Source organism: Alexandromys fortis, unplaced genomic scaffold (assembly GCF_014885135.2).
Source record: "Alexandromys fortis isolate MF-2015 unplaced genomic scaffold, M_Fortis_MF-2015_v1.1 scaffold_4, whole genome shotgun sequence".
In the NCBI taxonomy this organism is placed as follows: Eukaryota; Metazoa; Chordata; class Mammalia; order Rodentia; family Cricetidae; genus Alexandromys; species Alexandromys fortis.
In genome coordinates, this window is record NW_026067944.1 from 24364611 (window position 1) to 24389372 (window position 24762).

At 38.1% G+C, this 24762-nt stretch overlaps 1 protein-coding gene across 1 annotated transcript in view; it reads left to right on the top strand.

The window, feature by feature from the left end:
• Gsk3b (glycogen synthase kinase 3 beta) overlaps window positions 1-24762 on the top strand; it is a 186886-nt gene that overhangs the window by 135376 nt on the left and 26748 nt on the right. The window contains exons 8-9 of the mRNA XM_050149099.1: window positions 7180-7275; window positions 24233-24419. Coding sequence (XP_050005056.1) covers window positions 7180-7275; window positions 24233-24419 — 283 coding nt within the window. The remainder of the gene's footprint in view (window positions 1-7179; window positions 7276-24232; window positions 24420-24762) is intronic.

The following is a 24762-nucleotide window of genomic DNA, read 5'->3' on the forward strand; positions in this document are numbered from 1 at the left end:
ACACTTCTGGAGAAGTAGAGAAGAGAGAATGTTTATGCAGTTAGTGGGAATGTGAATTAGTACAACAGTATGGAAGACATATTTGGAGGTTCCTTAGAAGACTAAAAGTTGAATTACAACATGATGAAGCCCTCTCTGCCTCAAGTGTGTATCCCCAAACTTGATACTGTACTTTCTCGTGTTCATTGCAACATCATTTGCCGTAACCAAGATTTGAAATCAACCTGAAAATTAATCAGTGTTCGTCACTGAGTAAATGGATGAAGATGTGGTTTATTTTTAAGTTACATGTAGCCCTTGGATCACACTCCATCACTGAGAGAAGTCAGGGCAGGAAGGACTCTAGAGGCAGGGACTGGTGCAGAGGCCATGGAGGAATGTTGCTTACTGATTTGCACCTCATGACTTGCTCGGCCTGCTTTCTTGAAGCACACAGGACCACCAGCCCAGGGGTAGCACCACCCACAGTGGACTGGGCCCTCCCACATCAAGCATCAATCATGGAAGATGCACTACAAACTTCTCTACAGGCTAGTCTCATGGAGGTGTGTTCTGAATTGAGAATTCCTCCATGACACTAGCTTGTGTCACAGTAACATAAAACTAGCCAGCACACCACGCATCCTTTTAAAAAGTCTTTCAAAGTATTCACCTTCTTAACTACATCTGTTGAGTCAGTGAAGGATTTTTGTCTTGGTATTGGGCCCAGAATGTAGAGGTTCTTGCACTGAAGGAATTCAGAGGGAGATTGGGAGGAAGCAGCCAGGAACAATGGGGGAGGAGGTGTTTACCTCAGATGGCTGAGCATTCTTCAGAGGCAACGGCTGGATTCCCATTGGAGATGGTGCTGTCTGAAAAGGCTTCATAAAAAAACTATTGAAAAGAGGCTAGTGCTTAGCTGTTTAACTGAAATCAGGCCTGCTGTGTGTTTTAGTTACAGTGTGGTGGTTGTGAATGGTGGAGTTGATAGAATGTGAGTGTACCAGACAAGAGGAATCTAGAGCTGTGGGCCATAGAAATGGGCTGTATGCTAGGGAGTTAGAAAGCCACTGCAGAATTTGAAGCAGAGGAATAACGTTTTTTTCCTTATGACTTCTTTACAGTAGCTGTAAACAAAACTAGTAGCCTGCACAGCTCCATTGTTGAAGTTTGGTGCCCTCTGGTGTTGAGCCATAAAAAAGCAACTAATACCTCCTGGGCATGTCTCTTCCTGTAGTCCTTGTTCCTGTCATTTTTAGGAAGCCCTGGGGAAAGCTCTGGAGTCCTCAACCCAAAAAAAGAACTGTAGGCAACTAAGGAATTCTGAGGGCTGGAGAAATAGTCTTTCCCAGGGAAGAGTACACTTAATTGGTCATACCACCAACATGGTCACCCCTGAAAGTGTGTGTGTGTGAGTGTGTGTGTGTGTGTGTGCGCGCGCGTGTGCGTGCGTGTGTGTAAGAAACAATGATTAAGAAAAAGAAGCGATGAATTTGAAAGGGAGCAGAGGTAAGAGTGATACATGGGAGGGTTTGGAGGGAAGGAAAGGGAACGGGAAATGCTATAATCTCAAAAAAAAAAAAAAAAAAGAAAAATATTTTTTTAGAAGCCCAATGAGAGAACCGTCTGGTTTTGAGCTAGTTTGTTGTTGTTAAAGCTCATGAGTCGGGCGATGGTGGCACACGCCTTTAATCCCAGCACTCGCAGAGGCAGGCGGATCTCTGTGAGTTCGAGGCCAGCCTGGTCTACAAGATCTAGTTTCCAGGACAGGCTCCAAAGCTACAGAGAAACCCTGCCTCGAAAAACCCAAAATAAATAAATAAATAAATAAATAAATAAATAAATAAATCCCATTTAAAAAATAAGAAAAATAAATAAAGCTTGTGGAAGAAGCACCTATTGTGGCGCTTTCTATAGATGCTTACTATGGCCTTTGTTTGCTTCTTTGAAACTATAAATTCAGTTTCTGTTTTGATGTTTTCTGTGTGGGGGTTGATTTGTAGCTAATGGGTTAAAAAAAACTATAAGAAATATGGATGGGACCAGATACAACTGAAATGATTTTATTTAAGGGATGAACAACATTCCAAAGAGATGTAGCAGATAGGTCCCCGATTCTTTTAATCTTTCTCCTCTCCTTTATCATTATTCCTTCCTCTTTTATTATGTGAATAATCCAGTTTCCTTTCTGTCACTGTTTGAAACATTCTGAGCAAAGCCCCTTGGGTGAGGAAAGGGTTTATTTAGCTCACACTTGTAGGGCACATTCCATCATTGAGGAAGTCAGGATGGGACTGGATGGCAAGCCTGCTTGCTGTGGTGTCGCGCAGCATTACTTCTGATCAGGAAACTCATCCACAGCCAAAGAAGACCAGCAGAAACGTGAAGGAGTGCCACTGTGACTCCCTGGAGGATCCACCCTAACCAGCCCATCTGCCCAGGGAGTGCTGCCACCCATGGTGGCCTGGGCCCTCCTGAAACATAGACATGCTCACAGGCCAGTCTCCCCCAGGCGGTTCTTCAGTTGAGACTCCCTACTTGGGTGACTTTAAACTGCATCAGTTTGCAGTTAAAGCCCACCAGGACAGTGAAATGCCATGCCTGGAGGAAAGTGCATAAAACTTTTAGGACTAGTTTAGGTTAATTTTAAGAAATCCAGAAATAAGTATTCTTAGTTTTGTGAATGGAGACTAAAATAGTAATCCCACTTCTTTAAAACTCAACTGAACCTCCTTTGTGTCTGAAATGATAAGGCCCTTATTGAACATCCTATCCATAAAATGAAAAAATTTATTTGTCCAGTTTCAGAGCTCAGAGTTAGCCATAGCGAATCAGGTGAAATACTCTCTAACCTATTAAAATGTGGTTTTGAAGGTGAGCTGTAATAGCTGAGTTACTAAAATGTCTTTTACTTGTGGTGTTGACTTAATAGTTATACCCAGTTTGTTGTCATAGTGTCTCACTGGCTTTAGACTTACATTGTCATTCATTTTTTTAACCAATGAGTATTATTTTTATTAGCATGCTGCTTTCTAACTTAGCTGCCATTGTGAACAGAATTTGCTACTGTCCCATCTGCCTCCTAGATTTCTCTAAGTAAACATCAGCTCCTTGCTTTCCTCCCAGATGTTGCAGGAGTCCATTCCTTCCCTCACTGCAGTGTGGCGCTTTAACCTCACCTTATTTGTGTTGGTTTTGTACTGATCTTTGCTGTTGTTGGTTTATGCACAAGTGTTTGGACCCTAGTTTGTAATATGTCAGTGGCTTCAGGGACTCTATTGGCTTATGTTTTACTTGTTTTTAATATTTTATTTTATCTACCTATATCTACCTACCTACCAACCATCTATTTTGGATTTTTGAGGTAGGTTTCTCAGTGTAACAGCTCTACCTGTCCTGGAACAAGCTTTGTAGGCCAGACTGGCCTTGGTTTTGTATTTTAGATAGGGAATTTACTAGCTAGCTAGCTTTGCCTAGTCTGGACCTGTTGTGTAGACATGTCTTGTCAGACTTGGTGAGTCCTTCTGTCTTAGCACCCAAGTGCTGGGATTGTGGGTATGAGCCACCAGGTATTATTTCTGTTTCCTTCTTTATTAGTTATTTTTCTAACCACCATGACAAAATATCTGACAAAAGTAGGTAAGGAAGGATTTGTTTTGGCTCAGAGTCAGAGGACACAGTCCCATCGTGGTGAGGAAGGCATGGTAGCAGGAGCACAGGCAGCTCTTTGCATTTCACTCAGGCAAGAAGCAGAGAGCAATGAATGGTGGTGTTAGCCTGCCAGGACCCTGCTTGTTGCAGCTCAGAGACACTAGAGATGTCTTCCTTGGTGATAGTGAATCCTGTCGAGGTGGCAGTAAGGATCAACTATCATGGCTTTTTAAGACTTATTTCCTTGTTGTGTTGTTCAGAGGGTATCCTAGGATTAAAACTATAGCTTCTTAAAATGTCAGTTTTAAATAATAATAGTAATGTACCACCTCACATACAACCTGGTTCAACTGTATCTCCTCATCTTTTTCAGTATCATTTTAATATCTCTTCTACCTGCTGTAACCCTAATAGTATATGCTGTCATTTTGCTTATAGAAATTTCTTCTGAAGGCTTTTTATTTTTTATTGTTAGATGATTTTTTTGTTTTGTTTTGTTTTTGTGGCTTTGCCTACATATCTAGCCTTGGCTGTCCTGGAATTTGCAGTGTAGACCAGACTGGCCTCAAATTCACAGAGATTTGCTCCTAGGCATGGTGGAGGAGAAAGTTTATTGTTGATAAAAGGAAGATACAGGTAAGCGCAGTCTAGCCCCTGGGCTGGAGAGTTCTGGGTATAGGTTGGGGTTATGCCAGCCATATCCTGTAACAGATAGGGACTGAGGGATGCTGGGTGGACCAGGAGGCCAGGTCTGCTTTGATATGTTAAATAGGTACCTCAGGCATCAGTCCTAGGATTTGAGACTTAACCATTTTATTTTACAATTTTCCGGCTTTATCAACAACAACAACAAAAAAAAAACATAATTGCCTAGGAAGTGCTTTGGCTTTAAGATTTAAAAGCTAATCCAAAGAGTAGAAAAATGACTCTGGTTCAGTGTTTAGCAAAGGGGAGTGAGATCTAGAACATTTGTGATGTTTGGATGTCTTTTCCCACATCTAATAGCCGTAATAAATTCAAGGTTGGATGGATTTAAATAAAGTGTTCAGGGGAATTTCTTTATTTGCTTAATTGATTTTAAAAATAATGATAGGATTTTTAATGACAATCTACAAGTCAGTTACTAAAGCTTCTTAAAAGTCACAAGTGCATTTTTTTAAAGATAAAAACTGCTGTTAAGTTCTGATTAACAGCTATAGCTAAGGGACTTTGTATCACTACTATTGAGTAGATTCTACTCCAGTGTTAATGTAGAGGCCCTCCTACAAATATATAAACAGAGTGGCCGGTTTTCACCTTCCAAATAAGTAGAACATGTGATAATTGTTTTTCTGTGGCCAACTTAATTTATTATAATGTCCTATAGTTCTATTCATATTGTTGCTAAAGACAGAAAACTTCATCTGTTTTATGGCAAAATAATACTCCATTGTGTATGCAAGACACATTTTCCTGTATCCATCACCCGTCAATATGCACATAGATTGATCTGGTCTATTGTAAAGCAATAAGCATATGAGTACAGATATCTCCAGTATTTTATGAATCAGTAGAGATCCTGATAAAGTCTAGATATGTTGAAGAATGTGTTTTACCATCTTATCTCAGTCTTTGTCGTCTTATTTTCTTAAGAGTATCTTTTGAAGAAAAGTATTTTAAAAGTCAATGAAGGTACGAAAGTTTTAATGGTGTCTAGAGAATTAAAGCCTATTAAAAACTAGAGTGTGGGCCGGGCGGTGGTGGCGCAAGCCTTTAATCCCAGCACTCGGGAGGCAGAGGCAGGCAGATCTCTGTGAGTTCGAGGCCAGCCTGGTCTACAAAGGGAGTTCCAGGACAGGCTCCAAAACCACAGAGAAACCCTGTCTCGAAAAACAAAAACAAAAACAAAAACAAAAAAAAAACCTAGAGTGTGGCTTAGGCATGCTTGGGTATGCTTTTAATCCCAGCACTCAGGTGACGGATATCCATGCATTCCAGGACAGCAAGGGCCACATAGTGAGACTGTCTTAAAGAATGTCTAGAGCTACCCTGATCATTCATTGATCATTAGCACAAATTAAATATTTAACATTATATTACTCTCCTGTGAAATTGCCATTAAATTGTAAGTAGTGTGATTTTTTTTTCTTCAGCAAACTTGTTTCGCAAATCCATTCTTTCTCAGTGTAGAATCTGCTTGATTTTACCTTGAATTTTTAGCTTTTCTTTGAATTTGGTTTTTATGTATGTATGAATCAAGCCTAGAGTCTTGCTTTTGAGGAAGGACCTGTTTGAAATTTGCCAACAGATTTCAGGCTACAACATTGTTAGGCTTGGCCAACTTAAGTGTTGCATTTTCTTATACCTACTAAGTCAGTGTTGGAATACAGTGGGAAAGGAAGCCAGTGTTACTTGAATATTTTGTCATTTTTTTATTTACTTTATATACATGACTGTTTTGCATGCATGTGTATTTGCAGCATGAGAGTGTTTGGTAACCTCAGAGGCCAGGTGGTGGGTTTTTTTTTTTTAAATACATTTTTTATTGACATTTATTGAGCTCTACATTTTTCTCTGCTCCCCTCCCTGCCTCTTTCCTTCTTCCTTCAATCCTCCCCCAAGGTCCCCATGCTCCCAATTTACTCAGGAGATCTTGTCTTTTTCTACTTTCTACTGCCCATGTAGATTAGATCTATGTAAGTCTCTTTTTGTTATCTAAGTTCTCTGGGATTGTGGTTTGTAGGCTGAGTTTCTTTGCTTTATGTTTAAAAACCACCTATGAGTGAGTACATGTGATAATTCTCTTTCTGTGTCTGGGTTACCTCACTCAAAATAATGTTTTCTAGCTCCATCCATTTTCCTGCATAATTCAAGCTGTCGTTATTTTTTTCTGTTGTAGTACTCCATTGTGTAAATGTACCACTTTTTTTTTTTAATCTATTCTTTGATCGAGGGGCATTTAGGTAGTTTCCAGGTTCTGGCTATGACAAACAAAGCTGCTATGAACATAGTTGAGCACATGTCCTTGTGGCATGGTTGAGCATCCTTTGGATATATACCCAAAAGTGGTATTACTGGGTCTTGAGGAAGGTTGTTTCCTAATTTACTGAGAAATTGCCACACTGACATCCAAAGGGGCTGTGGCAGCTTGCATTCCCACCAGCAATGCAGAAGTGTTCCCTTTTCCCCACAACCTCTCCAGCATAGGTTGTCATCAGTGTTTTTGATCTTGGCCATTCTTACAGGCCAGGTGGTGTTATAGGACCTCCTGGGATAGAGTTACAGATAGTTGTGTTAACTGGTAAGCCAGTCCCTGAAATATTTTCTAGTAATATTTTTATGACTCATATTTTCAGTATACTTACCATAGAACTGTAGTCTATGGCGGTATAGCATGGTTTACAGACTGATACAAATTTAAAAGTCTGTACAAAATCTATTGAGTTTTATATTTTATTTGTTTGGAATTTTTTATTTTAGTAAAACCAGTGCGCGCGCGCACACACACACACACACACACACACATACATACATAGGAAAAGTTGACAGTATTTGTTTTTCTTGGTTTAGGTCCTGGGAACACCAACAAGGGAGCAAATTAGAGAAATGAACCCAAATTATACAGAATTCAAATTCCCTCAAATCAAGGCACATCCTTGGACAAAGGTGAGTCAAAATGAGTTTTTAAGAAAGTGCATCAACTAATAGTTAACTAAACTTTGGGGTTTTCATTGTACTTAAGCTAAACTATTGTGAGAGTCCATACCATGTGTTGATTTCAAATGCACAGCAATCCTCTGTGAAGGCAGCTCAGTGGCTATAGTTCAGTATCTGACAGTGTACTTTATTCCTACTGATGGCCTGTGGACAATATCCAGCCTAGGCTTTCTTTTGCAGGTAAGAACAGAGAACAGAATACCCATAACAAATAATGGGATGGGATTCTTAAAAACTTAAACTTTTAAACTTAATTTCTTGATTTAAATAGAGATTTGTAATTCAATATTATCACAGATAAAGGCCTTTAAATTTTTCTTTATTCTTTAAACTATATTTTAAACTATCAAAATATAGACCTTCTTATAGATGTTGCATGTTTGCCTTGTTTACTATCCTGTTGGTACTTCAGGAGAAGTATTTTTAAAGCAGGTATAATCTTGTTGGGAAAACTTAATCAGGAGTTTTTCTACCTCAGGTTGTATGATGAAATTAAGTGTGCAAAGAAAAATAGAATGTGTTAGAATTTATACATGGTGTTCATTTTTAGCTGCCTCATTTTATAGGTTCAGAAACTCCAGCCAAAGACAGGAATCCAGGGATCCAGCCTGCAGGCAGCTGTGGCAGTGTTAATGCTAACACTAGTCCTTGTGTGTCTAATACTGAGTCCTTAGATGAGTCGTGTGGTAGGTGGGCTGTAGAGACAGATGAGAGTTCAAACAGGACACTATATTTTAAATTGTCCTCATAAATTGTTTTATACATTGATAAGTTTGTATATCAATTAAGAGATGAAGTAATTTAAGACTAGATCAGTACGCTTGCCTCCCTTCCTCTTTCTGTTCTATTATTGTTTTAATGATATGATGATTACATGTATAATCTAATAGTCTCATAGCCTCTCTTCAGACAAACACCTAACATTCAACTATCTTTTCCTACTTTAAACAAAGATATCGGTAATATTTTGGTGCCAGAAATACACATTGAGGCTTTCATTCTCCTAAGAGGCCAGCCCCTTCATTTTTAAACTTTATGGCAAACACTAGTCTTCGGTAAAGTAGATCTTTGTGTTTAAGGCTTATTTTGGAGCCAAGTGAAATAATATTTAGGATCTTTCCCATGGCTCTAAACCCAGAGGATCCTAGGTGACCTGTTGGCTTAGAGGTCAAGTCACAGATTGGACCCACTGGAGTTATTACAGGTCAGTGTGTATTGTGAGCACAAATAATAGAAACCCAGAGACAGATACTGGGGTTCAGCCTAAAGATCAGACAAGCAAAGCAGCGAGACACTGGCTCTTACCTCTGTCTCAGACCAAAAGGGTGATCAATCCTCAGATTGAGACTGAGAGTGAGACCTGTCTCCTCCCATATTATATTCCTCTCTAGAGCCAGAATTAAAGGCATGCATCACTACTGCCCAGCCTCTGTTTCTGACTAGTGTGACTGCTGGGATTAAAGGTGTGTGCAACCACTGCCTGGCTTGTATGGCTGACTGGTGTGGCTGTTTTGTACTAATCTTCAGGCAAGTTTTATTTATTAAAACACAAATAATAATAATAATAATAATACAATTATTTTTTTCATTTTTGTCTAAAATAAAAAGGCTATAACTAATATAAGAAAAACTATACCATAAGTACAGTAACTGTATACAATATATATATAGGCAGTAAATATTACAACAATGTCTAGTCCATTTGCACTTGACAAATTCAGAGAAAATACTCCATTATCCTATCTTAGTGAGTCAAAGTCTTGTACCTAATTTACTTTCTATCATTACTTGTTTTCTGCATCTGATAAACAAGGAAAACTATGACTATCTAGTCTCTCTCAGAAACCCAAGAAGGAAATAATTATTAACTGAGTAAGCAGGAAGTGCAAACAAGCGACTTCCAAAAAATGTGCTGCCTGGACTGTCACTCAAAGTTTCTCTACAATGTTGGGACATCTATCTTCGGCTTACAGGCCTAGTATATCTGACAGAATTTTCTGTGAAGCAGGATATTCTGAAGGGCTGTCCTACCTTGTCTTGAAGGTGTTTGGCAGTCACTCTCTTTTGTGTCCAGTTAGGATAGCATACTGCCAGCAGTCAAGGCAAGGGCATTTTCTTGCTTAATGGCTTACTTTTGCCACAAAGAAAGTAAACTCCATCCTCGTTAGTATAGTGGTGAGTATCCCCGCCTGTCACGTGGGATTATAAAAAAAAAAAAGAAAGAAAGAAAGTAAACTCCATGTGGAGTTTCTTTGAAGCCCATTATCTTCGCTAAAATAGATTGGTGCTGCCAGGAGCAGACATGACTCATTGTCATTAAAAAAAAAAAAAAAATCCTGGGGCTGGAGAGATGGCTCAGCGGTTAAGAGCATTGCCTGCTCTTCCAAAGGTCCTGAGTTCAATTCCCAGCAACCACATGGTGGCTCACAACCATCTGTAATGAGGTCTGGTGCTCTCTTCTGGCATGCAGGCATACACACAGACAGAATATTGTATACATAATAAGTAAATAAATAAATATTTTAAAAAAAATCCTGAAAAGAAAAATTTGGGTTAATTGTCAAATCCTGGGAGAGGTAGCTATATCATTTGTTGTTCAGTCTCTGTGTAATGGGAAGGTGAAAGGCTTGTCTCAGTCCTGGCTAGAGCAGTCTGTTAGGCTGGATCATCTTAGCTAGCCACCTTGAAATTGTTCTGAGCAGTTTGTAGTCCAAAGCCAATCTTTATGTGGTGTTTTTCAGCTTAGTGGGGTTATCATAGTTCTGGAGGAAGCATTTTTGTGGGGCCCCATCCTCCTTATGGAGACTTCAAAATTTTCTGCTGGCCTGCTCATGGTTCATTGTTGGAAATGTGATATACCAATAGGCCAATTTACTAGTTTTCTTGAGACTTTTTTTCTGGTTGATTATTTGTCCTTTTTCTTCAGATGTCTCATTTGTCCGGTGGTCTTCAGATTCTTTAACTGGATACCTTTACTCTCCTGAAAAGACAGAAACAAAACCCTTCTTCCCCAACCCTAATTTTCAGGAGATTATCTTTTGGCAAATTATATCTGATCAAATAAAAAGCATTGGTTAGTTGTGTAGGTTAGTTTAGATTAAATAGCCATGCTGTTTGATGAACTATCATTTATTTGAATTAAGATGTGTCTCTTGTTCAAATCGAATCTTTATCAGTTTTGATGGTATCCATAGCTTTCTTCTCCTTTAGAAACAAAAACAAAACCCTTTTTCAAATGTAACACATGTTGTGGTTTTCATTATGAGGTCAGTACATCTTTAAAGTATATCTGCTGATTTAATTCTGTAGTTTTTTCTACTATCCAATGTCTCTTTGCAGTTCTTGTTCCTTTCTTATTAGCATTTTGAGAATTCAGAGTTGATAACGAATTATGCAGTCTATTTCTGGGGTATTTATCATCCCTTTCTGTTTATTTAACATATCATTTAGAGTTTGATTTGATCTTTCTATAGCTGCCTGGCTTGTAGGATTGTGTAGTCTACCTGTAATATGCTTTATATTATTTTATTTTATTTTATTTTGTTTTGTTTTGTTTTGTTTTCGAGACAGGGCTTCTCTGTGGCTTTGGAGCCTGTCCTGGAACTAGCTCTGTAGACCAGGCTGTTCTCGAACTCACAGAGATCTGCCTGCCTCTGCCTCCCGAGTGCTGGGATTAAAGGCGTGCGCCACCATTGCCTGGCTATCCTTTATATTAGAATAAGCAAAAAACGGTTTATGTTTTTAGAGACATATGCTGGAGTATTCTTAATAAATTATGCTTAGAAAAAAACATTTCTGGGAATACCCTGTTTACAGTCCCTTTTAAGGAGACCTTGTTTGCCACAATTGAAACACTTGACATTTTGATTTTTCTTCAAACCTCTGGAAACCAACTCTCCTATCCAAATGTATTATGGTCATGAAATTCAATGTTAGTTATATCTCGGATCCATTTTGCCAAAGGTACTGACCTTGCCTTTAACAGCCTTATTATCCTTTTGCATTGAGAACCAGCATTTTCAAAATTCAGAGCTTCAATTATTATTTTCCAGATTCTGAATTTGGTATCATTCTATTTACTGCTGAAGTCAGTCTTTGTAAGAAATCTGTAAAGGCTTTCTTTTACCCCTCTATAACTTTAGCAAATGACTCAGTTTTCTTTCCTATTTCTTTAATTCTGTCCCAAGCATTCAAAGCTGCTGCGTAGCATAAATCCAGGGTGTGGTCATCATATAATACACTTGCCTTTCTATAGTAGCGTAATCTTTTTCTCCAAGAATGTGATCTTAGGAGATGTCCTACCTCTAGCTTTACTCCATTGTTCAATAATCTTAGCCTCTTCTCTGAACCAGGTACTCCATTATAATAGTGGACCAGACTCTAAAACACTGTTAACCAATTCTATCAGTCTTTAGGGATAATTCTATTACAAACTGACCACAAGTTTAACATCTGCTTCACAAAAGGTGAATGTAAGGAGGCCACTTGTTTTTGTTCCCAGCTGCTTATCCCCAAAGCAATCACACAGAAACTATGTGATTAAATTAATTTAATTAATTAATTGAATTACTGTTTGTCCCATTATCTCTAGCTTCTTATTGGCTAACTCTTACATATTAATTTAACCCATCTCCATTAATCTGTATATCGCCACATGACTGTAGTTTACCAGCTAAAGTTCCGACGTCTGTCTCCAGCAGGGTGACATGGCTTCTCTCTGACTCTGCTTCCTTTCTCCCAGCATTCTCTTTAGTTTTCCCAGTCTACCTAAGTTCTGCCCTGCTATAGGTCCAAAGCAGTTTCTTTCTTCATTAATGGTAATCACAGCACACAGAGGGAAATCCCACACCAGGTGTATGCACGCCATATGAGACTATTGCTTCCTGGAATCTCCTTAAATCTAACATTGGCACAGGAATCCTGTTAGCTGTAACAGAACTTCTGCCATTTGACAATTCCTGTAAGGTTCCTCAATATATTAAGAATGATTGTCTGAAAACCTTAAGCTGTTCCTCTCTATTTTTATAATGCAGTGCTGAAATTGGCTCCCCATTAAATTCTTCTGTCTAGATTTGAATATTTCTGTGATCTGTTTTATTAGGGTTTTTTTTTCCTAAGTCCTATATCATAGCACTCAGATTAATCAATGTTTTTAGTGATTAAAAAAATAATGCTTATAATGTTTACAATTGACATTACATAAATCCCATCTAAATTAGATGTCTTCTCATTTAATTGTTCCATTTTTCAAGCTGTCTAGCATATTATCATACAGAGACCCAAGTCCTTCCATTGTAATGGTTTTCCCATATTTTTAATGCTGGGGGGGGCTCTTTTAACCAATTCCTCCCTTTAAGAATTCCTAATTGTCAGTCAGGCAGTGGTGGCACACACCTTTAATCTCTAGCACTCGGGAGGCAGAGACAGGTGGATTTCTGTGAGTTTGAGGTCAGCCTTGTCTACAAGAGCTAGTTCCAGGATAGGCACCAAAGCAACACAAAGAAACCCTGTCTCAAAAAACAAAAAAACCCAAACAAAAAAATTTCCAATTTTCCCACCAAATCTGCTGACAGTGTTGATGATTATTGCTGACAGTAATAGCCTGACTGAATTTGAAGGTAGCTACCTACTTTGGCAGCAGCAGGAGAAGGTTCGGGGAGAACCTTCCAGGAGAGAAAAAAGAAAAACCTAGCTGGTAGGGCAGTGTCTCTGGATGCATGTAGCTTTGGCCTACGCTGGTGGTTGTAAAGCCACAGGCAAAACATCCTTTTTGTGAATTTGTCCTCCAAATGTTGGGCACCAGATGTGGCATAAATAATAAAAACCCAGAGATATTGGGATTCAACCTGAAGATCAGAAAAGCAAAGCAGCAAGCCACTGGCTCCTTCCTCCACCTCAGACTGAAAGTGGGCAACCCTGCCTCCACAAATCCTCAGATTGAGACAGAGCAAGACTTGCCTCCTCTCATTTTATATTCCCCTCTAGTGCTGGGATTAAAGGCATGCACCACCACTGCCTGGCCTATATGGTTGACTAGTGTGTCTACTTTGCACTAATCTTTAGGCATTCTTTGTTTATTAAAACACAAATAATATACCACTATGTATAGTATACTGTAATTCCAACTAAGTTAAGGAAACAGGGACATAATCCAAAATATAGATTGGTATAGGAAGAATATAATTCTGGGAGAGTTTATGTTCTGCTTGCCTGTACTTCCATACTTTTAAGTAATGATTGTTTTTGTGAAGCAAGAAGGAGGTGTTCACTTGTCCTCCATGTTCACACACACAATGGAGTTGACATCAAACAGTGCTACAATGGAAGTCATAGAATCCCCTGTAAAGCTCAGTACTGCCATCTGCTGTGGGAGCTCCTTCAGCTCCTTCAGCCAGTAGCCTTTAAGATACTACACCCAAAGGCTGTTGGCTGAGGAGCTCCCACAGCACCCATCAGTGTTGATGTGTGGTCATATACTTTATCCCTGCCCCCAATTTTATATCTGCCAAGGAATTATTAGCCAGAATAAAATATGAAGAACAATAATTATGAGTGTGGCCAGCAGAAAAGCTGCAGTAAATTAAACATTGCCCTGACTCCCTGGACTCCTGATGTTTCTCTAAAACCCCAAATACTTTCTAAACTTGAATGAAATGTAAAACCCTTTTACTTAGATGTCGATTTCTATAACATGTATAGAATAATTGTTCCATTTTCTTACCTTTTATATTAAAACTGCAATGAACCCTGCATTTATATAGTATTTTTTGACAATTTAGCTTTCCCTTTATGCAGATATATTCTGTAACAAATAAATTTGCATTAATGTCTCATTAATACACACAAACTTGCACACAGAAATTCCAATTGGGTAAATAATCAGAATATGCTTGTATTGAATTTTCCTTTTTAAAGACTTTTCAAAAATAAAATGTGGAATTGAAGATTCCAAGAGGTAGTGTGGTTGTATCTTCCTCCTGTTATGCCGATTGACAGCAGCTGAGAAATACTGTCTGCACTGGGTTGCCAGTCGTGTTATTTAAAAGTATATATAGTGTTCTCTAAAAACACTTGTCCTCTGGGTCTGGAAAGACAGACAGTTAGGCCTTTGTTTTCTGCTGTCTTCCATTAGAACTCATTTAGCCATGAGAGTGTGAGCCCTGGCATCTTGGCTGCAGTGTAATCCTCAGTAATTACCACATATCCCTTCACATCGACTTAAAAATACACTGAAATCCACCATGGAATCCTATTTAACAGTCTCTTTCTAAAAGCAAATTCTTTTTACAAATGTGCTAATTCTGCATGATGAGTAACTTGTATTTTTAAAATAAAGAGAGAGATAAAGATTAAGGAGAAAACTGTCTTCCTCACAAATAAAGGATGCAGGTGTGCAGGAGAGATAGAAGGATGCTGTATTACAGGGTTTTTGCAGATTTAAGAATCCATTCAAGTTGCCCTTGGCCATTACAGAATAGTTAGCATGGGACTAGAGCATTGGTTCAGCACTTAAGACATTTGTTGCTCTTGCAGAGGACTAGGGTTCCATTCCCAGAACTCCCAGGAAATCTGATACCCTCTGACCTCTGCAGGCAACAGGCACACGTGTCATACACATAATGTCCATGGAGGGAAAACCCACATATACATAGAATTCAATATATCTTAAAAATTACCAAGTATATAGTGCTATGTATATAACTAATTTGTTGTTAAAACATTTAATGGCTTAAGTGGGAAAGGAAATGACGGCGTATGTTTTGGTGTATGCTGTATATTTCAAAGAAGAACCCAGACTGAGTGCTAGTGGAAGTGATACTTCAGAAGATTGAGAATTGAATAGAGATTTCATTGGAGAAAGAGAAGAGATTTAAATCTTGGCCTTTAGTACATGGAGGCATGGCTAAACAGTGAGTCATTAAGTATGAAGTAGGGTTTAAATACTATTGCTTCTTTTTAATTCTGTTTTGTAAAATAGTGATTATTTATCTGCCTTGTCTTCGGGTTCTTTTCAAAATACAGCTATAATAATTATAAAGGATTATCTTATTTTAGTTATGAATAAATGGAGAACATTCTGCTTCCAATATACTTCTGCCTTGTCTTTTACTCCTGCCTCATTAGGTTTTGTTTCAGGTCATTGTGATAGTATAGACCTATAAAACAACCTCCTACCTCCTTACTGATTTCAGTCCTTCATTGTCAGAAAGTGCCATCCGTCTTTCTCATTACACCCAAATTCTTACTTCTCTTAGTCCTCATAGCCTTTAGGAAAGGTGGCTATGAAATGCATATTATTTCAAGGGTTATCACATGGCCTGATTTATTATTTCTAGCATAGATATTAGCTGCTTATCCATTATGCTCAGAACAGCCCCACTTTGGGTGCTGACCATCTAGGTGATACTGTCTCAATCTTTTCCTAGCTGCCCTTTCCAGCCCCTGAGATTCCCTGAGGAATCTAGTTACTAGTTTCCCACATCTACTTTCTCCATGTTTTAAATACATACCACAAGGCAGTGAATTTAAAGCTCAGTGTGTAATTAAGGGGATCTGTTGCACGAGGAGGGTGGCCCTTTGTTTGTCCTGGCTGCCCAGCTAGCTTACACCCAAAATAAACACACAGAAACTGTATTAATTAAATCACTGCCTGGCCCATCTCTAGCCTCTTATTGGCTAACTCTCACACCTTGATTTCTGTTCATCTGTATGTCACCACCGTATGTGGCTTACCGGGAAAGATTCAGCATGTCTGACCTAGCAGCTCCATGGCGGCTCTCTGACTCTGCTTTCTTCCTCCCAGAATTCAGTTCTGACTTCTCTGCCTACCTAAGTTCTGCCCTATCAGGCCAAGCAGTTTCTTGATTGATTATCCAATGAAAGCAACACGTAAACAGAAGGACCTCCTACCAGGGATCCCTAGTCAGGTCGTTCTCATTCTTTAGTTGTCATGGGTGTCTCCCATTTCCAGTATTGAATAGCTGATACCTTTTGTTTAAATTACTCTGACAAATATTTTTGTCAAATATTCTCTTTTGTACTAGTAGCAAATAATTCCGAGGTCAGATAAGTAATACAGGTATCTTATAAAGTGGTGGAGTCATTTGTAGTATACTGGTTTGTGGAAAGAAGTAGAATAGAATCCCAGGGGCCCCATCCTTGTATTATCCTTGTATTAAACTACTTAATAAGTTAGCTGTCTATGTTTATCATGTAATTAAACTTTCCTAATTGATTCAGGAGAAGCTACATTTTTTTTTCTCCATCTTGTTAGTATCTTTCCCTCCCCATGTCCCACATGCAGTGTTCTTCCTTTTCTTCTCTGCCAAGCAAATACTAATACAGCTCAGGTCTCTCTTCTCTCATGAAATTTTCTCGTTGTCTGTGTAGTTTGATTATTCATCGCCATGTAACTACTTTATTACCCACTGAGTCATTGTATAGGTTATCAGCAATTTTTGATTTTTTTGTTTCATAATGATAACAGGGCTATAAATGACTTAAGAATGAGAGCCAACAAGATGGCTTAGCAGGTAAAGGCACTTGCCATCAAGCTGGGTGGGATGACTTTGATCCCAGGATCCCACATAGTAGAAGTAGAGAACCAACTTTAGGCAGGCAAACACAACAAATAAGTAAATAAATAAAATAAATGTAAAGAAAAGACTTCTAAAAAGATGTTCATTGCCGACTTTTTGACATGGTAGTTTAATACTCAGCAGTTCAGTGTGTACGTCAGTTATATGGGCCTTTGGTGAGGTAAGTACCCCAGAAAATAGTATCCACCCGAGCAGTTATCTGGTGCTAGATTTGTTAGACCATGCTTCAGTACAAATGAATACTATTGCTTCCATCTCGCTACCAGATGGAAACAGAAAGTTGACTTTGAGACCCTTTAGCTGTCAGAGGAATTGTTTTACACTGAGTAACTCATGTTTTTTGCTTAAAACAAAATCTTTATTGTGCTTCCTTTTTAAGACTCTTGATAACTACATTTTCCCCATGACCCTTTAATATGTTTTTTCAGAACCTGACTGATTTATCCATTTCAACTCCTTATTTAGCACGTTATTGAAAATACCTTCAGGGAAGCCCACAATGCAAAGAACAAGCTTTTCTTAGAAGCCCATTCTGTCTGCTCTTTTTGTAATAATCACTACTTCTGTGTGTATTCCAGAAAACATACAACATACTGGGGATGTCTGTTGGTTCAGATCTACTCCATTGCTTGTGGTGAATCAGATTTTATGTATTCAATGTTCTTTACCCTGAATGTTGTACTAACTAGTTATTAGTTACCTTGTGAGTGCACCTGCCATTTCATCTGACAAACACATACACACACGTACACTCCCCACCTCCCTAAAGTGATGAATCCATATATAAGAGGGTGTGTGTGTATGCTTAATTGTTTAAGGGGACAAAGGATGAGGTTGGGGGATGGATTGGAGAAGGCAAAAATATATATTTTAATTTGGCCAAGTGGTGGAGGCGCATGCCTTTAATCTCAGCACTTGGGAGGCAGAGGCAGGTGAATCCCTGTGAGTCTGAGGCCAACCTGGTCTACAAGAGCTAGTTCCAGGACAGCTAGGACTGTTACACAAGGAAACCCTGTCTCGAAAATAAATATTTATCATTGTTTTTTAGGTACTATGTATTCTTTATCACCATAAAGGATGGAAATACACAGACCTTGCCTTTGAAAGCATAGTTACAGAGAGTATTAAGTAATATAAATTTTGTGTTGTAAATGTCGAAGCTATTTATGTCCAGTGGTTGTCACAAGACAGACCTTTAGTGAAGGCAGTGAAAGAATTCTCCTTAGAGATGACGCAGGACAAGGGCTGTTGAAGCAGATTTAAGATTTGCTTAAGTGGGACCCATGGGATGGCTCAGCTGGTGAAGGCTCTTGTCGCCAAGCCGGACAGCCTGATTCAATCTCTGGAACCCACAGGGTGGAAGGAAAGAACTGAGTCAAGTGTGTTGTCCCCTGACATGCAAGCGCGCGCGCGCGCACACACACACACACACACACACACACACACATATGCATGGATTTTTAAAAGGTAAGAGAGTGAGAGAGACAGAAAGACATGATTTGCTGAGGGATAGAAAAAAAGGCTGGGCAGACATCTTACGATGAGAGATGTGGATGAAAAGGAGATACTCGTGTACTCTTTGGAAGGCTAGCTTGATTCCAATTGCCATTTTGCAAAAACATGAAAAGTTTAACTGAGTAAGTGGTCATTTGGTAATGATGCTTATGTGTGGTGTGTGCTAAAGTGTGCTCAAATGAGGATGTTAGTAGAGGAATGCATTGTATCAGTAATGCTACTGTCTATAAAGTTTCCTTCCATGTCATGCAATTCTGGAAAATTCAGCCTTTTAATTAGTACAGTTGAAATTCATTAAATGCTAGAGCTAGTTTTATCATGACTAAGAAAAGAATTTTTTTGTGTTTCTTGTTGTCAGCATTCTTTTCCTGCTTTTCTAATCCTTAAAAGTTAAATTGTGTCCCTCTATTAGGCTTGAGCTACCCTCTGTTTGACCCACCCTGTTAGGAAGTGACTTCAGACATACACATTTTACTTGCCTTGTGGACTCTCTGAAAGTTGGTTTAAAGTAGCTTCTGAGGGGAAACAAATGCATTGTTTATAGTGAGTTAGGCTGCCCTACATTTCAGTGTGTCACTAGATGAGTGTGTGACAGCTTGAAAATACTAATAAAGAGTATTTTAAATAGTGTCTTAATTATTAAGTTATGTACTTAGAAAACCACTTACTTAGTTGATTTCTTTTGTTGTTGTTAATTTACATAACTATTCAACAGACCCATGATACTGTCTCACTTCAATCTTATATCTAGTTTATTAATTGCAAAAGGCTTTAGATTACTTGACCCAGTATTGAAATTGCTCTTTAGTATTCATGGTTTACCAGTTTTTAGAACCTAGAACTGGAAGATTATATTCTGCCTATGACCAAAAAATTGTGTCAGTATCATAAGCTTATAATGGAAGCTAGTAGTGGGCAGCGGTTTGGAACAGCCACAGACTTATTCTATGTTTCTGTAAATTATTTTCTACTATCTATAATTGTAAGAGTGGGCATTCTATATTGCTTTGGTTGGGTGTGTAATACAGCAGCATTGGTGGGAGCTGACAGAGAAGCAGCTTTTACTGCAGGTCTTGATGTGTATGTGGTTGTTCATAAAGAGCCGTTCTCAAGGGCCTCAGGTCAGTGATAGTACTTAACTCCAGGTTGAATTTTTATAGCCAAATTCTTAGGAAATTGTCTCTGTTATCTGAGTTACCCAAATGCAAATTTACATTGAATAATTCTTCATTTAAGGATTTGTTTGCATTTGTTCAATATCACAGAGACTTTTTGGGGAAAATTAATTTTTATGACAGTTTTTTCTATGGACTAGAAATTGTGATAAGTGTTTGAATTAAGAAAATGTGTTGCTGCATAGGTGAGGTAGTATCTGAAGCACTCAAAAAAGTTCATGTCAGTGTTTTGGTTCATTTGATTATTTTCTTTTCTTCTTTTTGTTTCATTTTTCTCTTTTCTTTTTTGCTTTGTTTCATTTTGGTTCTTTTATTACTTTTTTTATTTTAGCTTTTAAAGGGGTGTCTGTGGCCTTGCTGCATACTTGGCTGGCCATATTTAGTCTGCACACTAATTGTTAGTTTGCCCAATTGAATCTTACTTTATGCTGTTAGTTCTTTTTTGATATGATTTTCTATTTTTGTCCACCTGGTTGTGTTAGATTTTTATTCTCATGGACTGGGTTTTAATCCCATGCACTAAATTTTAGTCTGCAGACTAAAAGTAATCCGCGGATTATTTATTTTTTGCAAAATGTTTAATTCCCCCACTGGAAACTATCCTAAAAGAATGTTACATTCTCCTGGCTTAGTCAAGGGAGTCCACAGCTACTGGTGAGTTCTGCCAATTTTGTGTTCTCAATACCTAGACACAATAGACCCTGCTCCCTCCCTGCATACGTGGCTCCGTTTTGCCTAGGTGTTGGTGTACATTATTCTGCATGTCACCTGTAACTGTGACTGTCCCTTAGTTGTTTTGTTTATTGTATAAATTTTTGTTTAGCTTTTGGTGGGTGAATTGGGCATATTTGCAGGTGAAGTTGTATTGAATTTGTATTACTCAAAGATAAAGGATTTTTTTTCAGTGAGTTTTTGTAAAAAGGAAAGAATGCTCTCTATATTTTTCCTAAGGCATGGGTGCAAGGGTATGAGGGGGCAAAGCCCATAGTAGAAAAAAGTAAGTTTACACCTGCACTCCTGAGGTGATATGTCAGTTTCCTGAAGAGTCCTAATAAACTGAGACTATCAGTAAAAATACCTTCTAGCAGGGAAGTCAATCCAAAACAGGAGAATAATCCGCGGTGGCCTGATTCTTTCTTAGCTCACACAAATTAAAAGTATCTGGCTTCAAATTTATAGTAATGTAAATTAAATAAACTTAATACTTCTCTCTCATGACCAATAATTTATCAAAAAAATGTTTATACTGTATAACTGAAAAAAAAATAATTGTGAAATTCTAGCATATTGGGAACATCCATTTTTAAAAGCAGGCCAATATGCCCCCTTCCAGCCATGTCTACGGATGATAAATCCAGGTCATAGAAGACCTCTTTACTTTACTTCTAGATTTCATTTTGATTTTAACTTATTTTGGTTTTATATTTTTTTGATAAACACACTGGCATTGGAACATGATAAACTAAAACAGAAATGTTTCTTTACTGTGCCTCACCATTGCACAAATCAAAGCAAATTTTTGCATACACTTGTGGTGAAATAATTTTTAAAATTTGGACTTACTACTGTGGAGACGAATGCTTAAAGTTGATAACTGTATAAACATTTTCTATGTCCCCGACACCATGGATTTCTTATAACATTGGCTATATTTTTCCTTGCTGGACTATTCTCTTTTGCATTGACTTCCCCTGTTTGGACTATTTCACTGCATTATCACCTTTAGGACTCGTCAGGAACAGGACATTTCACCCCAGGAGTACGGGTATGTACTTTTTTTTTTTTTTTTAAACTTTAGGGCAGTTTTATATCACTAGGGAAAATGTTTCTTGGAAAGGCTGAGCAGCTGTTCCTTTCTGAACTGTGCTGATGAACACACTGGGAAGATGGTTTCTGTGTTTGTGGTTTTGGTATAGTTCATATAGTCATTAGCATATCAGTATATTAACATCTGGATTGAGAGAATTTCAGTTATTCTTAGATACAACCAAAGATTCTCTGTTATTTCAGTAAAGAATGATGTAGAAGTAGAAACTTGACTAGAAACTGTATTTCAGTAGCTGTTGGTTCCCTTTGCTTTAGAAGAACTAGTGTCTAGTTGAGACTATTCATTTTGGAAGTTGCATGCTATCATACCCCTTATTATGGTCAGAAATCTGAATTCTGAGAGATACTAGGTTTTGATTCACGTAATTTCCCACTTTATCCATAAGGTACTGAACTAAAGCTTTTCTCATGAGGAATCTCGTGAAAAGTCAAAGTAAAGAATACTTTTTTTAAAGGCAGGTTACTATTCTAATAAAGACTTTTGGCATAGGTTATTTTTTAACCCTCTATTTCCTCAAGTTAGGATTTCTTCACAAAATATGTGCTTTAGTACCCAGATGATAGGTGGTCACTTGTAGCCAGCAGAATACCAAAAATGATACAGGAAATGGATTCTTTTAAATAGTCCAAAATATAACCAGAACTCTAATTTATTAAGACTTTCAACAGAAAACTTTTCATTAATATAGCACGATTTAGTATGCTTGTTTTCTTTTTGCTTATTTGTGGTTGTTTTGTTTTTTCAAAACATGTTTTGTTTGTTGGTTTGTTTTTCTGTGTAGCCCTGGCTGTCCTAGAACTCTCTGTATAGACCATGTTGCCCTCAAACTCACAGAGATGTGCCCGCCCCTGCCCTCCAAGTGCTGGAATCAAAGATGTGTGCCACCACAACTCAGTTGCTTGTTTGTATTTTGAGACAGAGCTTCACAATGTGCCCTGCTGGCCTCAGATTCACTGCATAATCCAGGCTGGTCTCAAACTGACAGATAATCCCCTGTCTTTGCCTCCCAGGTCACAATGCCCAGTTAAGCATGAACTTTTAGATTTCAAAGAACCTAATATTTGTGTCTCCTGATCTTAAATTTTAGCAAGAGTTATTTTTGCATTCAAGTGCTGTCTAATTCTATTCACCTAATATCATATTGGTGGCAAGACATTTTGCATTAGCTAGCAAGTAAATCTATATATTGTCAAGTAGATACAAACTACCAGTGATTTTTGTATTTTTCTTGTTATTTGGAATCAGGGTCTTACTATGTAGCTCAGACTATCCTACAACTCACTATGTAGACCAGACTAGCCCTGAACTCACAAAGAACCACCTAGCTAATTTCAGTATTTTTATGACAATTTTTACTGTTTTTCTTTTTTGCATTTTGGATTTGATTGGCACTTGGAAATAAGGGAGAGAAGGTGGTGACTAAAAATGGTGGAGAAATGAAACCTTTAAATTGTATAGCAGCTTTGAGATTCCCTTGGCCAAGGCAAGTTACAGTACTCAAAAACATAAAGACAAGGCAGTTTTGAATTTGCATAGGGCTCTCTAAAATGGCCAATTGACCAAGCCATCAAAATTGATTAAGCCTTAGAGTTCTAAATTAACCAAACCTCAAAATAAATTCTTAAGATCCTATGCAAGGTACTTTGTCAATTTCTGTGGAAAATAATGTATTTCTATAATAAACTGAATTTTTTAAAGGGGAAAGAAAACAACCCCTGCAGTTACCACTAGTATTTAGAAAGTGCTCAAGTCCTTGACTATTAATGAGCCCTGTGGTGACAAGCTCTCCTGTCTTCAGCCCAAGTGATGTGAGCCACTCTCCTTAGGGAGCCTTCACCTCCCAGGGCCCTGGTACTGTTTTGTCCGACCTCACCAAACCTGCCTTTGCTTTGCTCACGTATGCTTTCTATAAAGGAATCTGTTTTATTTTTCTTTTCATTTCAAAGGTTCTGTGTTCCATTTGTTCATGCTTAAGTTTTCCCCTCTGTTCTTTACCTTTGACTAGCTGTCATTTAGAATAAAGTCTGTGTTCATCGTTATATATACTGATTCATTTTAAGACACAGAGGGTGTAAAGCTGTCTATTCTTTTAAGCAAATCAGTTAATTAGTATTGCTTCATTATAGTCTTCAGTTGACCTTTCTGTAAATTATCGGCTCTTTCTGAAAACATTTAAAACTCTAGATTATTATTCATTGAAAGAAATTCAAGTGACAATGATCTGTCCAACTGTTCAAGAGCCCAATGCCAGACATTTGAGAAACTCTAGGTATTCCAGAAACTTTGAATAAGGCTCTATGTGTTAAGAAGATAATACCAAACCATTAGTGTTTTTACAATTAAAACAACAGCTGTTCTTTTTTTAAAAAAAAATATACTTTTCTTAAAACTACTGACTGAAGTATCTAATAAATACTTATTTAAAAAATAAGATTTGAAGAGTGCCATCCATTGTCAAAAAACAATTGTTCCATCAAAAAGAGTACCAGAGGCCACAGCAGTAAAAACTTTAAGTTAAAAAATAAATTCTTATAGTTGTGCTTGCCTCAGATTTCAGCTTTTCTATGTCTACAGTAGTTTATGGTCGTGAGTAAGAGGTAGGGTATTCCCCGAGTTTTTCTTGGATAGTTTTTTATTAGCAAATGGTTCATGACGTGCAGTTAACTCTTAATTCTAGATTTTATAGCCATGTTTTTATATAATGGGAATTAACTCAGTACTCAAAGGATTTTTTGACTAGGTTCTTATAAGAGAACTTAATTGTTCTTTCTACTTCTTTGTCCTTTCAGGTCTTCCGGCCCCGAACTCCACCAGAGGCAATTGCACTGTGTAGCCGTCTACTGGAATACACACCAACCGCCCGACTGACACCACTGGAAGCTTGTGCACATTCGTTTTTTGATGAATTACGGGACCCAAATGTAAAACTACCAAATGGGCGAGACACACCTGCACTCTTCAACTTTACCACTCAAGGTGATTCCAGACACTTCGTTTTTATCTGTTTCTGGGTGTGGTCATTTGAATGACATGTCCGCCATAAGTCTCCAGCATTGGAATATTTGGGCCCTAGTTGGTAGCTGTTTGGGAGAGGATTAAGAGGTGCTGGAGAAGTAGGTCACTGGGAGTGGCCTTTGAGGTTTCATTCCCAGTGTGCTGTCTGCTTCTTGTTTGTTTGCTGAGCTGTGCTGCTCCAACTGCCTGCCACCCCCCATCTACTCTCATGGACTCTAATTAAGTCCAAAACAAACTCTTTTTTTACCTCATAACTTGCTGTGGTTATGATATGTTTTCACAGCAGTAGAACAGTAACTAGAAT